This window comes from Heteronotia binoei, chromosome 6, assembly GCF_032191835.1.
Source record: "Heteronotia binoei isolate CCM8104 ecotype False Entrance Well chromosome 6, APGP_CSIRO_Hbin_v1, whole genome shotgun sequence".
Taxonomy (NCBI): domain Eukaryota; kingdom Metazoa; phylum Chordata; class Lepidosauria; order Squamata; family Gekkonidae; genus Heteronotia; species Heteronotia binoei.
The window spans coordinates 57,549,600-57,565,473 of record NC_083228.1 but is presented as its reverse complement, the minus strand read 5'-3'; the positions used below and the strand labels follow the sequence as shown (position 1 = coordinate 57,565,473).

At 43.0% G+C, this 15,874-nt stretch overlaps 1 protein-coding gene across 2 annotated transcripts in view; it reads left to right on the top strand.

The window, feature by feature from the left end:
• The window catches only part of GRK5 (G protein-coupled receptor kinase 5), a 252,071-nt gene that overhangs the window by 196,248 nt on the left and 39,949 nt on the right, over positions 1-15,874 (top strand). Inside the window, exons 6-9 of one of the 2 annotated variants that reach the window (XM_060241527.1) lie at positions 1,866-1,958; positions 4,289-4,352; positions 5,194-5,334; positions 5,977-6,167. In XM_060241527.1, coding sequence (XP_060097510.1) covers positions 1,866-1,958; positions 4,289-4,352; positions 5,194-5,334; positions 5,977-6,167 — 489 coding nt within the window. Of the gene's footprint in view, positions 1-1,861; positions 1,959-4,288; positions 4,353-5,193; positions 5,335-5,976; positions 6,168-15,874 lie in introns of both variants that reach the window. The other variant, XM_060241528.1, reaches the window with a different exon arrangement.

Below are 15,874 nucleotides of genomic sequence, written 5' to 3'. Positions count from 1 at the left end.
TTTGCAAACAATGTCTCCTCTCTTTAGTCTAGATAGTGAGGCCTTAAAACAATTTTAAAAATCAAAAGGTAGGGGGAGACTTCATGAGCCATTCATATTCCTAAATCTTTAGACTTCCTGAAAGGTTAAGAACTTCTGAAACTATTGACATTTACCATTACATACATATTTTAAATACATATACACAAACAAAAATATATATACGTGCCCCCTCACCCAACTGGTGTGGAATTTCCAGCTGGGAGCCATGTTGGATCAGGCCAATGGGCCATCCAGTCCAACACTCTGTTTTATACAGTGGCCAAAAAAAATTATATATATATATATATATATATATACACACACACACACACACACATATACACACTGTGGTTAATAGCCACTGATGGACCTCTGCTCCATATTTTTATCCAATCCCCTCTTGAAGCTGTCTATGCTTGTAGCCGCCACCACCTCCTGTGGCAGTGAATTCCACATGTTAATCACCCTTTGGGTAAAGAAGTACTTCCTTTTATCCGTTTTAACCTGACTGCTCAGCAATTTCATCGAATGCCCACAAGTTCTTGTATTGTGAGAAAGGGAGAAAAGTACTTCTTTCTCTACTTTCTCCATCCCATGCATGGATGGTTGAAACAGAGGCAGCTGAGACTGAATCCTGCTACGATGGAGGTTATGTGGTTGGGGGAGAATTCAAGTTTGGGGTGCTGACTCCTGACTCATGGTGGTGTCCCCCCAACCAATATCAGCACCAACTGTCAAGAGCCAGTTATGGTCCCTATCACAAATGTTGCCAGACTGGCGTTCTTCCAGCTACACCAGGGCAGGCAACTGGCTTCCTGCCTGTCTTGCCCTGACCTTGCCATAGTTATCAATGCAATGGTTACCTTCAGACTAGACTACTGTAACTCATTGTATACAGGGCTACCCTTGAGACTGACTTGAAAACTCCAACTGATCCAGAATGCAATGGCATGGGTCCTTATGGGAACCCCATGAATGGCGCACATTCAACTTGTGCTACATGAACTGCACTGGCTCCAGGTGGAGTACTAGATCAGGTTCAAAGTTCTGGTATTAACCTTTAAGGCCCTAAATGCCTTGGGCTGCCTGTATTTTCAGTACCATCTCTCCTGGTATACCAACAGAAGAACACTGCACTCTGCAGATAAGAACTTACTGGTGATCCTCAGCTCAAGAGACATCAGGCTGTTCTCGACCAGAGCCAGAGCATTTTGGCCCTGGCTCCAAACTGGTGGAACTCCCTGCAAAATAATATCCATTCTTTGCAGGACTTAATGCAGTTGTGCAGGACCTGTAAGGCAGAGATGTTTCACCAGACATTTAGTTGAGGACAGCAACAGTTTCCACCTGTTCTTGCACCCCTATTTCTTGCCTCCCCTGCCCCTACAGAACAGTGGCACAATTTGAAGTTGACTAAAGGTAAAGGTAGTCCCCTGTGTAAGCACCAGTCATTTCTGACTCTGGGGTGACATTGCATCACAATGTTTTCACGGCAGACTATCTACAGGGTGGTTTGCCATTGACTAGCACCATCTAATTAGACCATTTGTTGTATTTTTACTGTTTTACATATGAATTTAATTTATGATTGTGTTTTTGTTGTTGTACACCACCCTGAGCCCTGTTTTAGAGGGGAGGGCAGAATAGAAATTTAATTTAATAAACTTTATGCCAATAAAGGCTAACTTAACTTGAATTGACTTGAATTTAATAAACAAACTTGTTTTAAAAGGATGTGTTTATATATGAATTAGTAGGAATAAGACTGAGGATCCTCACTGGAATACTTCTTTGTAGCAAAGCTCAGGATTATAAAATGCTCACCTGTTTTTCACCTGAGACAGATCTGTACACATGTATCTAAGTGGAGAACCTTTTCAAGAATACACAGGCAGCATGTACTTTGATAGATTTCTCCAGTGGAAATGGCTCGAAAGGTAAGTGGTTCTTCAAGGATTTGCATGCACTTCCTTTATGGTGGACCGTAGGAAAGGGGGGGGGCAATAATGCATTTACTGTTTTCATTGCTAGCAAGCATTTTTAAATGGCTTTTTAAAAACTTCCTTGATTATCCATAGACAATAGGAAACTTTGCTGCGTATGTTAAATTCCAATCTTTAAGAAGCTGCTGTTTTCACATCATTGATTCTGTTCTGAACCACTGTACAGTTGTGTTGTTTATCACTATGCCATTTTAAAAGCTTTCCAAGATTTAGAAGTGCTTTCTCAAATACTTGAATATTGCTAGTTTCAGTTTTGGATTTTATCCTTTCTTTGTATGTTTTAATAATAAAAGTACAAGTGGTTAGTCTTAGTTAAGGTTGATTCTTTTGACCTGTTCTGTAGTGTACCCTCACTGTATTAGCAGAGCACCCTCTGGTGGCTGATCAGTAGTCCTGTAATTCTTTCTTGCGTTCTTTGTGTTACTTTTTATTTAATTGTCTGTTGGAAGACTTTTTTTTTCTTTAAGTGGACAGCTAGAAGGGAAAAAATAAAAGAGAAAACCATTTTCCATTATATTAAAGAAATCCAATTATAGATGGGAGCTGGGTGGCCCAATAGACTTGACCTTTCTTCGAAATCTCCACTGAATACATGCAGGGTTAGAAGGCAACCAGCTCCACAGACAGCACTGCCTTTGACAAGGAAATGATGGATTGGTAGGGAAGTAAAGTGCAGACGTGGCTGTGTAATTTGCTGACTAGCCCATGTTCTCCAAATTGCTTCAACTGATGCCAGAAGTAGTTTAGAGACACACCAATCATTATAGATAGCATTAGCAAAATATTTTGAAGATCAACTTGACCCGTTCCTGTGTCATTTTGAAGGGGAAGGGGGATATAGGCTTATAAAGCTGCCCTACTTCAACCGTAACTTGGGATGGGAAAGGATCCCTTTGTCAGTAGTTTCCTAATCACACTTTTATTTGTGTCTGATAGGACATATCATAGGCTGGAGTTATTTGTCATATAGGTAATAGTGCTTTTAATGTGCAAATATATTCAAGCTATTACATGAGCTTGTGAAATATGACTGCTACTTTAGACTAGTAAAGAATGAGTAATTTTTCTCAGCGCTAACCAAAGTGAATGAGTGACATTTGAACCCCAGTCTGTAGGCATGATTCCAGTCTTCTGTCTGCCATATCCTATTGACTCTCTATTTCAGAATAATTTCCCATTTGGTCTAATCTACCATTGGAAATATTTTCAAACTGTACTCCAATATCATTTTGGCTCCAAGCTGATATCCTGTTAAATCCAACTGATGTGCTGATCCACTCGTGTCCGTTCTGCCCTAACATTCAGTAGTCTGCTCTGCAGACAGTAGAAGTGCTGGTCATAGGACTGCCACAGTCCAAACAGAAAACAATGTGTCACATCACATATTGATATGGTCCTTCTCTCTGGTCCTGCAATGTTGGTTTTGCGTTAAAATTCCAGGAGCCACTAGCATATTTTTTTATAAATGTGAAAGAGTTATCCTCTTTTCATAGCTCTTTCACTCCTAATGTGGTAGAACAAAGGGGCTAAGCTGTAAGGTGCAACAATTGCATGTCATAAAACACTAACAGGGTTCCCAGCGCATTTTGCTTTCAAATCCAGTGTGGGAGGCTTGCTGGACATTTGCAAGGAGAATGGGAGAACAGCGGGAACCAGTGAGTAATGCTTCCCTTAACTGCCAGTTATAGCTAGGAAGCATCTTGTACAGTATTTGAAAGCTGTTTTCCCTCTAAGACTCTGAGATTTACAGTAAGCCCATCTGGTGGAAAATTGGTCAAGAAAAGGGCGCATTTGCAGGGAAGAAATCAGTGCCACAGCCAGGTTCCATACCTCTTCTTCCTGTCTGCTAGTTTCTATCTATTAACTGCCCCCCAAGTCATGCCTTTGTATTATTTCAGCAGTATGAGAAGGATGTGTTTGCCAGGCTAACATTTCATTCCCATCGAGTTCACATTTCTTGCTGCATAATGTCACTTTCTACCATATCTCTACAGTAAATGCCAACAGAACAATCCATGTTTACAAACTGGAATTCTCCAAAAGGAGAAGGAAGCAAAGTCATTCATAGTTAATAATTCTGTAGGACTGAAAATACTGGTGTAGTCTAAGAAGTCTGAAAAACAAGGAGAATTTGGAAAAAATACTGATATCATTACTGATTATATAGTACAAATACCCTGAACTTAAGTAATGATGTAAATTTACCTTTTAAATTGAATTTAAACTATTTTCTTCCCCACTACCCACCTCTTTTTTTCTTTCAGGCAACCAGTAACAAAAAATACATTTAGGCAGTACAGGGTATTAGGAAAAGGTGGTTTTGGGGAGGTGAGTAATTCTTAAAATTTCCTTTGAAAGCTGCTTGCATCTCAGATGAATAACATACTAAGATGCAGTCAAAGAATTATGACTGACTGAGTTTGAAATGTTAACTGTATATATTTTTTCACTACTCTTTATAATAAACCTTAAACTTAACTCTGTTTTCTTTGTTGCTGTAGTTAATGTCACTAGATTTTTGTTAACAAAAATGCAAGTAAAGCACAGTACTGAGGAGGCATCACTCAAAATATCACATCAAAATATATTTTATGGGTTTCCTTGAGCACTCAAAAATTGGGGCAGAATGGACTCCTGTTCTCCCCGTTTGCCCTAAAAGCTTCTTCCGTCTTTATTCTTGACCTGTTTGGGGTTTATTCTGGACTGTGTGATTCAATTCAGGATGCTAACGGTGGGGTTACTACAACTTAACACTCTCTTTCTCTTTTTTTCCTCTGTTGTGCTTTTTCATACACGAGACCTTAGCTCTGGTCAGATGTTATGAATGTGGATTAAAATAAATATGTGGGTGGGGGTCTTGTGCTTTCCTCTTGCTATGTGTTTGGTCAACTGTGTGTGCTCAGGGTCTATGTGTGATCGCACAGAAAAAAACCTATGCGTGTTTACCTTGTGTGTATACAGGTCTTTGGCTAAGCCAACCCTCTATGCATTGATTCTAAAACACCCCTAATTTAGATATCCATTTAAGTCTCTTCTGTTCCACCAGCAGAAGAGCCATTAATTTTAAACATGTCTTGAAAAGTAAAATTAAGAGTTCTGGTAGACAGTAAATTATTATTCCTACTGTACTCCCTTTCCCATCTTTTCTTCCCTAATCTCTTTCCTACAGGTATGTGCTTGCCAAGTACGAGCAACTGGGAAAATGTATGCTTGCAAAAGATTAGAGAAAAAAAGAATAAAGAAGAGGAAAGGTGAATCCATGGCCCTAAATGAAAAGCAGATCCTAGAAAAAGTCAATAGTAAATTTGTAGTAAGTATTGCTGTATTTTCAGTGGGCGCTGACATCATATTTTCTGTAGGATCTAACTCAGCGCTGACAGTAGGATCCAAATCAGATGATTCACAGCTCTATGCATTGCAAGAAGGAGTGGGGAGCAAGGTTGCCCCTTGCTTTTCCACACACCTAGCACACATACCTCACCTTTGACACCACTAGTCATATATGTTTTGTTCAGTCTTTCTCTCCCCTTCCCTGCACAAGTTCTCATACTGTTCATTCTAATTCAAAGGAGCACATGTAGCAGTTGATTGCATTGGTCACAGAATGTGTATGGTGCTTCAGAGTACATCTTGATTCAAGCAGACATGCCATGATTGGCTGTGTGCAGTTTGTTACTGCAGCCATCAAGGATTATATGGCATTATGCACTGGCAACTCTCACTGGCTTTGATAGATTTGAGTGGATTCCCAAGTCAGTTATTTTGTACTGGGGTCCACTTCTACAGGCTTGAAATTCAGTCATGGAATTCCAGGCACATTTAAATTCTCACATTTTTGATCCTTAACAGCATGCAATCTTATGGCATTCCTAATGAAAAATGTTAGCACCAGTAAATGTTAATACACATCTGGAATTTCCTTGTGTTTGAACTATCACACCTGTCTTTCTAGGTCAACTTAGCCTATGCCTATGAAACAAAAGATGCGCTGTGTTTGGTTCTAACTATAATGAATGGGGGTGACTTGAAGTTCCACATATATAACATGGGAAACCCAGGCTTTGAGGAAGAAAGAGCCTTGTTTTATGCAGCTGAGATTCTTTGTGGTTTAGAAGACTTGCATAGAGAGAACACTGTGTACAGGTAAATATTCTCTAAGTTTATTATGTGTCTCTCAGTTGTTGGAAAAGGAGTTGTAGGCTGACTAGGTTCTGGAAGATTGTTATCTGAGTTGGTGTAAGGCAGAGTTTATAACTTACCTGCTGTGAATTCAGAAGGTAAGCCTGAGCTGTTTTAGCTACAAGATTCTGATGATAACTGGTAGAAGTGGTCACCCATGGTAAAAAAAATAAATAAATCTGAACTTGCTTGAATAATTTAAAGTATCATATCTGATAGAAGTCTAGGTGAAACACTTCTCCTTGATGAGTACTTTTCTTTTCTCAATGTGCTATTTATCAAGAGGAATTTGCAAAACATGTGATTCTTTATCACAGTCTGAAGGGAGACAGTCCAGATGGTTGCTTCAGTGATTTCTCATCTTTCACTGATCAGGGCAAAGTTAGCACACATGGGTCATTATATATGGGAAGTTGTGGGATAGAACCAGTTTTCATGAGTTTCCTGCCCTGTAGATGCCAGGAAATAGAATTTCTAATACACTCTTTATCTTCATGACTCTGTCCTCTGAGATCATTATTACTGGCATTCTATATTTAATAGAACCTGTAGAAGATTGATGGGACACCATCTTGGGAGAATGAGTTATAAGAAGATAATGTGTTTTTAAAATAGATTGCAGTGTAAATCATTCATGTGGCCCATCTATGCTGTGCTATTTCTAGTGTTACTTTTGTCATAACAAATGGTTTGGGGTTTATATCTACTGATGCCTGTGATCTCATTAAGTTCGCCTTCATAAGACGAGTTCAGAAGCGATTATAAGATTCACTGTTGAAAAAAATGAGAATCCTCAGTTTCCATGTCATCACATGAAAACTCTGAAAGGGAAAATCTACTGCTCCCATTCAGGTTTCGTAGCAGACACAGTAGAGTTGGACCTGGAGGTTTGTATTTAGTAAATTGCACCTAGTGAATTTCTTCTGATGCATGTTGCACATGTGATTTTTCATTTGGGAGGAAATAGCCTCTGATTTCAAAAACTAGGGAGGGATTTGGAGATGGCATTGGAAAAGAAAGTTATAGACTGCGGTGAGACATGTAGTTTTATCTGATGCCATAGCTGTTCCCTTACAAATTTAAAATGCATAATCAGACAGCAACATGTCTCTTGTTCCCCAGTCATCTGTGTCCTGTATTCCTCCCCTCTTTACTGCATGCTTATTTGACACCTATGAATGTCTGGTCTTTTTGAGCCGAGCTGGTTTTACACTAGATTTCCAGTTGTCTGAGCCTTCTATTGTGAATCAAAGTCACCACACAGATCTGATCAGTTTCTTTTGTTTTCCTGGCTGCCGTTTTAAAAAAGAACTAGTTAGTGATGTGTGCATTACCATACCTCCATGCCCAGACTGTGAAGCTGAGGGGAGAGACAGGCTACCACTGTGTTTTCAGCTCGCCTCCTCTTTAAACAATTTGTCCTGTCAAGGGAAAGGGCCTGCAGATGAGACATCTGCCCATCCTTCCGATGCATGGTTGCTATCTGATCAATAAACCATGGATGCCTGATTGAAACTCTCCGTGACAAAATACACCCAATTAAATTAGACGTGTGGCCAGACCATGCTAAACTTGCCATCTGACCGCAGCCATAGTATACTTTCCCCGTTTGATTCCCTTCCTCATCCTCATTTCCAAGTGACACAATTTATGTGATAATTCAAATTAGGAGCCCAAGGGAGGATATACCTTTAGTTATATAAAGAAGTCTGGTCAGCTAGAAATAAAGCAGCTGTCATTCAAATCCAAAGAAAACACCTATGTTGTGGTTCTTTTATGACAATGGACATAATAACAGCAACACTGCTGAAACTAAGCAGGTCACAGTCTGATCAGGGCCTAAATGGGAGACTGCTTGGGAACTAAATGGAAGACTGCTTGGGAACTAAATGGAAGACTGCTTGTATAGCAGCGCCCGCCTCACGGCCTCACTGGATCTCTTTAACTCAGTCTCTTCGGGGTATTTTAATTTTGTTCTCTGATGGAAATAGAATTCACTTCATAGGGGTCCACAGCAGCTTTGTTTGTTTTCCCCAAAAATATAGGCTCTTGAGAACTTTAACTCAAACCACAGATTTATTATAACACAAAGTCTTTAACTTGGGGATATGGGAGATATTTACACAGGCTAACACGTTGCTCAGTTGTTTCAGGCTTTACAATAACTTCTTCCTTCTTGAGTCTCTCAGTTTCAGTTCACAGTTTCCCTATATCTTGCTCTCTCCACCTCTAGCAAAGGCTGGCCTCTTGGGTATGATGTGCCCAGGTCTCACTAGTCAACTGGGGCCACCACTACCAGCCCTTCTGACTTCTTAGACCCACATCTGCTCCCTCAACCACCTTTCTAGTTCTTCCGAGATGTATATAGGTGTCTGTGACCGTCCAGGTCTTGACTAACTCACACTTGTTCCTCACACACACAGCCCTCTTGGCTGGTTTTGTCGAGCTTGTAGTCTCTGGAAGACTTTCCCGCCACTGTCTCAAGCTCCTTCACAGAATCAGCTGCCCTCTCAGCCTCAGTCAGGCACGAACTGACCCACTCAGTCTCTGTCAGGCTCCAACTCTGACAGACTTCTGACAGGCACCAACTCTGTCAGACACCCACTGACTGAATGACTGCCTCAGCAGTTTCTGTCACTCAACCACTTTCCCTCCCTGAGAGCTCTGAGCACTCGGCCCCCACCCTCAGGTCACCTGACGCAGGTCCTGTGCATCTTCAGTTTCTGCTTAACCCCTAGCTTTCGGTCACAGCTTGAAAGAAAGGCAGGTAATAAATACAATTGGTCTTTATAATATAAATCTTTATTATGTGATTTCTTATGTCTGGATGCTTAATTACAGTTGCTATTATAGCCAGTTTGGTGCAGTGATTAAGTGTGTGGACTCTTATCTGGGAGAACCGGGTTTGATTCCCCACTCCTCCACTTACAGCTGCTGGAATGGCCTTGGGTCAGCCATAGCTCTCACAAGAGTTGTCCTTGAATGGGCAACTGCTGTGAGAGCCCTCTCGGCCCCACCCACCTCACAGGGTGTCTGTTGTAGGGGGAGAAGATATAGGAAATTGGGCTCAGGGAAGTGTACAACATAATTAAACATAATTAAAAACAATAAATAGAAAATAGCAATTAGTTACAACAGATAAAAACAGTATAATTCCACCAGATAATCGATGGTGTATGTATTAACTTCACTCCCACCATAGGGTGGATCTCATACTGGAAGGTCAGATGGAGTCATAGTAAGGAACCGTTGCTGTCCTCAACTGTAGGCCTGGTGAAACATCTCTGTTTTACACACCTTGCAGAACTGAGCAAGGTCCCACAGGGTGTGGATGTTACTAGATAGTTTCCACCAGGCTGCAGCCAGAGCCAAAAAAGCCCTGAAATTGCCAATAAGTTTTGATCTCCTGAGCATAGAGTTCTTCAGGGTACATACTGGGAAAGCCAGTCCCACAGGTACATTGGTCCCTGACTCTTAAGGCCTTTAAAGGTCAAATCCAAAATCTTCAAGTGGATCCAGTACTTGACTTGGAACCAGTACAGCTGGTAAAACACAGGTAACATGTGCAATCATTGGGATACCCATAAGTACCCGTGCCACTGTGTTCTAGACAAGTGCTCTGGACCAGATCAGCCTCAAGGATAGAGCGAGTTACAGAAATCCAGTCTTGAAATGATTTTTGCATGAATCACTGTGGTAAGGTCAGGGCTGGAGAGGTAGGAGGCCAGTTGCCTGACCTGGTGAAGTTGGAAGAATGCCAACCTGGCAACATGTGCTACCTAAGCCTTCATTGATAAAGAGGAGTCCAGGAGCACACCCAAGCTCCTGATGGAGGCAGTCTGTGAAGACAGACACAATAAAGATTCCTCCCTTGAGCCTTTGATTCCTTTTCATAGTGAAAATAAATACCTCTGAGTTCAAAGCAACTGGAAAACATGGAAACCTGTGTCTTTCCATGACCTGTTTAACCCCAAAGGATAACTCTCTCAATTGTTGCCTTGAAAAGATCAGCGAGGGGGGGGGGGACAGAAATTGAAGCCAAAACAAAGGCTCAAGGCAGCTTTCTAAACAAAACCATAATTTAAAAAATCCATTTAAAAGCATTACTTTTACAATTCCTTATAATATTGGAATTACGTACCAAACAAAAATAACAGCCTTGCCAAACACTTAAATGCCCTCAGATGTTCTCCTGAATAATTGCTTTGTTCCTCTTCTGAACACCAAGAGAGAAACAGAGAATGCCAGGGAGTGTAGCCTTTCTTCACACTCCAGCAGACTGTTCTGCCACTCTGCGGTGACCCCCTAAAAGCCTGCACCTGGGCTGCAACCGTCCATGCAACTTTATGGATGACACTGATTAAAACCAATAATTCCTACCAAAAAACTATGTGATGAGTGCAGCACTTGTGTGGCCCTTAAGGTGTGCAAGTCCAAGGTTGTGAAATCTTTAAAAGTTAAAACCAATCTCTTGAACTGGACTGAACACAGAAGATTTTGAAATAAACAAACATTTTTGAACAAAATGATTAGTCTTTATAAATAACCAAACATTCAAGGAATATGTTTATTAAATATTGTTTTAAATATACGTCACGGTCACATATTGTTCTGCCACAAATATCCTGAGCGATTCAGAGCAGGGAGGAGGATAATAAATACTAGAGGCTAAGAGGGGAAACAAAACATGTTGCATTTTCCTAGTGGGCATTTTGGTAGGGGATAAAAGTATTTAGCAATTCTTCCTCAGTCAAACAGCCACGGTTTGTCATTGGTTTTGAAACTGATACTATGTCAAAAGCCCATATTTTTCCCCACTCACACATAATGGTATACCTATCCAATGAAACTGTTTTTACACTTTCATTAATATGCACCATCTTTTTGCCTTCCTTTTTTTCTGCAATAGCTAAGAATACAAGAAGAGCGCTCCTGGAAGAGATCAGTGGTCCATCTAGTCTAGCATACAGTTTTTCACAATGATAACTGGAAGGCCTGCTAGCAGGGCACAGCTGTCAAAACTTCCCTCTGCCTCTGAACATGGAGGGATTTTTTTCAGTTAGTCATTGTTGCTGTTGATGGACCTCACCATCCATCTTGCGGCAGAAAGTTAATAGTGCATTATGGGAAGAAACGCTCTTTGGTCTAAACTGAATCTGCTGCCCATCAGTTTCATTGGGTGTTAGTAAGTTCTAGTATGTATGCAGAGGGAGAGTAAGTTTCTTCACTTTCTCCACACAATGCATAACTTTATAGGGCGTCTTTTTTTCTAAACTTTTCAGCTCTTTCCTTGTAAGGAACATGTTCTCCCTCTTAAAATATTAAAAAATTAAAAGCAATGTGTAGAAGGTAAGTGAATTAAGAGAACTAGTGTCTTCAATAAATGGTTAAAGTTAGAATGAAAAAGTATGTAGAGAATGACCTTTATTGCATCATTCCAACACTGCAAATCTTATGTTAACACTGAGAATAAGCATACAGTAGTATTTAAAATAAAGCCATCCATTTTCTTCCATGTCCTCTTGCCCTTTACATATTTTCTAAGTATTGTTTGTTTGAAAAGTAGGCCTGGTAACACTGGTTTATCTTGCAAAGTTTATCTTGTGAGGTCAATTGAGATTTTAAGCCAAGAAAAGAAATGTTCTTGGTGTATATGCCTCTGCTTACACTAATAAATATCATGCATGATATATTTTGAGCAAATAATTTTCCACTCATGATTAGCAGGAAAATAAAGCATTAAGTTACATGTAAAGAATTACAAAAGCTTAAATTATTGAAAGCGATTTCAAATACTGTTAAGACAGGTGTTTTATAATGGGTGGTCCTTTTGCACTACAATTTCTCCCTCGGTTGGATTTAATGAAGGGCTACCCAATTGTTATTTATTTATCTGATGGTAACATATCCTTATGTCTACTCTGTTTAACACACCATCTCAGAGATATAAAAATTGGCAAAGAAGCCACATCAGTGAAAACTCTTTCTCCGGTGGTCTGGTCAGTGGGTCGGTCCGACTACTGGGTATAGGCTCCTCCTCCTCATCACAGGGTCGGGTCTTCCAGTTGATCCGGAGGGGGGAGTGGCCTATACCTCCCAGAACTCTCCAGTTTTTTCAGGCCCTGCATGAAGCAGGACGGTCTTCTTCCGAGCGCCTTCGGAGGAAAGCGCAGAAGATCTGGACGAGCAGGAAAACGAAGGCCGGGAGCGTAGGGGTTGGTCCCCAACAAAACCGGCAGAGGGGCAAGCTGCTAGGGCTACTCGTGAGTAGACCCGTTTGTCAGACGGCAGAGCCCTCTAGAGCTCCGTTTCCTCGCTGACGCGACCGAAACAGAGCAGGAGAAAAGCGGCGCAAAGCCGCGTGAGCCCGAAAGCTGCAGTGCAGTAAGTCGCCCCGCAGCGGGAAAGGGCCTGGCGCGGTCGGACTAAAACCCTGGGAAGAGGCACTGCGCAGGCAGTACTGCTTGGGGCCCAAGCTGCCTGGCAGTGAATGCATGGCAGAGGGGAGAAACCTTTCGCGGGGGCAGTTTTAAGGGTCTGAGGGAAAGGCGCCTTAAGGCCCGACAGAGGGCGCAGTGAAGACATGCTGCCCTCCATTTTAAGCTCTTCCCACCCTTTTTTATTGTATCTACTTTCACTTCTGTTTCCAGTGACGTTGGAAGGCAGCAAAATGGTGGCTAGCTCACAGAGCAACTCTCCCAGTGAGTTCGACCTGCCTCTTCTGTCAGGAACTCTGACCCCTCAGCAAGAGGCTCAGAATCCCGACCTTACAGGGGAGGATGCCAAGGCAAATTTACTGCAATGGCTTAAACAAGAAATGTTGAAAGAGTTGGGGCAGGACCTCCGTCAATGTCTGGACTCCCCTGCTTCCTCGATGAAGCAAAAGAGACAAGAGGGAAGGAAAAGAGGCAGAGATCCCAGCCCTAGTGACCCTCCGGAAGGACAACCTAAGGGCAGGTCTCATTTAGGCTTGGATTCGCCTCTCCTAAGTTCGGCTGAGGAGTCGGAGTGCTCTGATCAACAGTCAGATAGGGAGGAAGGCGAACTTTCAGATGAGGAGGAGCAGCCTGATACTGTGCAATCTAGGCTTTTCCCCCTTGAATACTATTCAAAGTTGCTCCCTAAGGTTTTAAGGACCCTTAATTTTGTGGCTACTCCTAAAGAAAATGAGGAGCTGGATCCTGACCTTCCCACAGGCTCAGGGGAAATGATGCCAAAACTGAGTAGCGCTCAGACAGGGGTTCCCTTGCCAGCTGCCTTTTTTGCTATGGTCAAGGCAGAGTGGGAATGGCCGGCTAAGCCTAAGGCCAACCAGCAGGTCCTTTCTAAACTCTATTCCCTAATTCCACAGGCCACTAAGAGGCTAAAGTTGCCAACGGTGGATGACCATGTGACTAGTCTGATCTCTAATTCGGTCCTGCCTATGGACACAGATGGTTTACCCAAGGATCCATGTGATAGGAGAATAGAGAAGGCTTTGCGCAAGGAATCTGAGGCGACAGCCTGGGCTATCAAAGCAGCCACAACATCCTCTTTGTTTGCCAGAGCAATGTGTACGTGGGCTAATAATTTAGCAGCAGCAGATAGTGGAGCTCCTAAGGAGTTCAAGGACGAGCTAAAAAAAAAAGATTGCCTTATCTGCTGCCTTCGTGGCAGACGGCTCATTGGACACCATGCAGCTAGCGGCTAGAGCCATGGCATGTGGCGTGGCGGCTAGACGCAACATTTGGCTTCGTAATTGGGAGGTCGATACTGCAGCCCAGGCTAGGGTGGCAGCAGTACCCTTTAAAGGAGCCTTGTTGTTCGGCGAGGGCCTAGATAGGTATCTCATTGAGAACAAGGATAAAAAGAAGGTCCTACCCTCCAAGGGTAAAGAGACAAAACAGAGGAAATCCTTTCCTTCCTTTCGAGACCCCAAAAAGTAATCCAGACCAGGTCCCTTTCGTTCCTTTAGAGGAAAGTGGCAACAGAAGGGGCGTGATTCCAAACCCTACTATTCTGGGAAGTCAGACCAGAGTTCTAAACCCCTTTCAAAAAAAGGGGGATCCCAATGACTATGCCTCTTACCAGCCGACAGGGAAAATAGGGGGTTGTCTCTCTTTGTTCGCAGACACCTGGAATCATTCGATTCAAGACAAGTGGGTACTGGAGGTGGTGGCACAGGGCTATGCCATAGAGTTCCACTCCCTCCCCCCCAACCACTTTTGTTGGGTCCCACGGAAGAGGGATTTGATTGCTCACAGAGCAATGCTGTCGGCCATTCAGCACTTGGTGGATATAGGGGCGGTGGAGCCTGTCCCAATACCCCAACAGGGTTTGGGAGTTATTGGGTTTGGGTAATATTTTTAGTGCCAAAGAAGAACGGGGAGTTCAGAACCATCCTGGATCTGAAATGGCTCAACAAGTTCGTTCTAACGAAGCACTTCAAAATGGAGACCCTATGGTCAGTGTTGCTAGCCATTCAGCCACAGGATTGTCTAGCTTCCTTGGATCTATCCGAGGCTTATTTACATGTTCCCATTTGGGAATCGAACAGAAAATTCCTGTGTTTCTCCTACGGGGGGAAACATTTTCAGTATCGGGCCCTACCATTCGGTCTGAAGTCTTCGCCCCGGGTGTTTACAAAAATTCTGGTGACCCTGGTGGCGGAGCTGAGACTGCAGGGCGTGGCCCTGTTCCCTTACCTGGACGACATTCTGGTGAAAGGCGGGGTCATACCAACAATGCCTGGAGGGCATTCAACAGACAGTGTCCATGTTACGCTGTCACGGCTTTGTTGTGAACCTGGAAAAGAGCAATCTTCTTCCCTCACAGAGGCTAGTGCACTTGGGGGTGGAGATAGATACAACTGTGGACAGAGTCTTCTTGACCTTAGAGAGACAGGAGAAGTTCTGTCTTCTGTTACAAGGGGTTCTGCAACAACGCAGGGTGTCGGTTATGACGCTAGCGCAGTTGTTAGGGATAATGGTCTCCTTTCAGGACCTACTTTTTTGGCCCAGGTTCCACACTCGACCCTTGCAGTTGTTCCTCCGTCCGTTCCAGGACATTATAGGGAACAAAATTCCCAAACTGGTGACATTGCCGTCAGAGGTGACAACCCAGTTACAGTGGTGGCTGGATCCGGTTCGCTTTCTTCCGGGTCATCCGCTCCGCGAACCCCAGAGTGTTTGTATAACCACAGATGCCAGTCTATGGGGCTGGGGGGCTCACTCACAGGATCAAATGATCCAGGTACAATGGGAGCCCCACGAGATGAAGTGCAGTATCAACTTCTTGGAACTCAGAGCGATTCGGCTAGGGTTGCGAGGGTTGCAAGCAGTCCTGATGGGTCGCCATGTCCTGGTGAAAACGGACAACTCAACAGCCAAAGCGTACGTAAATCGACAGGGAGGAACCAGGGTGAAATCTCTTCATGCCGAGGCGAAGGTTCTCTTCGAGTGGGCGGAAGCCAATCTCTTGTCGATCAAGGCGGTTCATGTTCCGGGGAAGGACAACCTGTTGGCGGATTGGCTCAGCAGATGTTTTCTGGACCAGACGGAGTGGATGTTGCACAGAGACACCTTCAGTCTGATAGTGGACAGGTACGGTCCAGTGTTGGTGGACTTGTTTGCCACGGCAGAGAATTGTCAGGTGGACAGGTTCTTTGCCAAAAACAGAGATGCAAAAGCAGA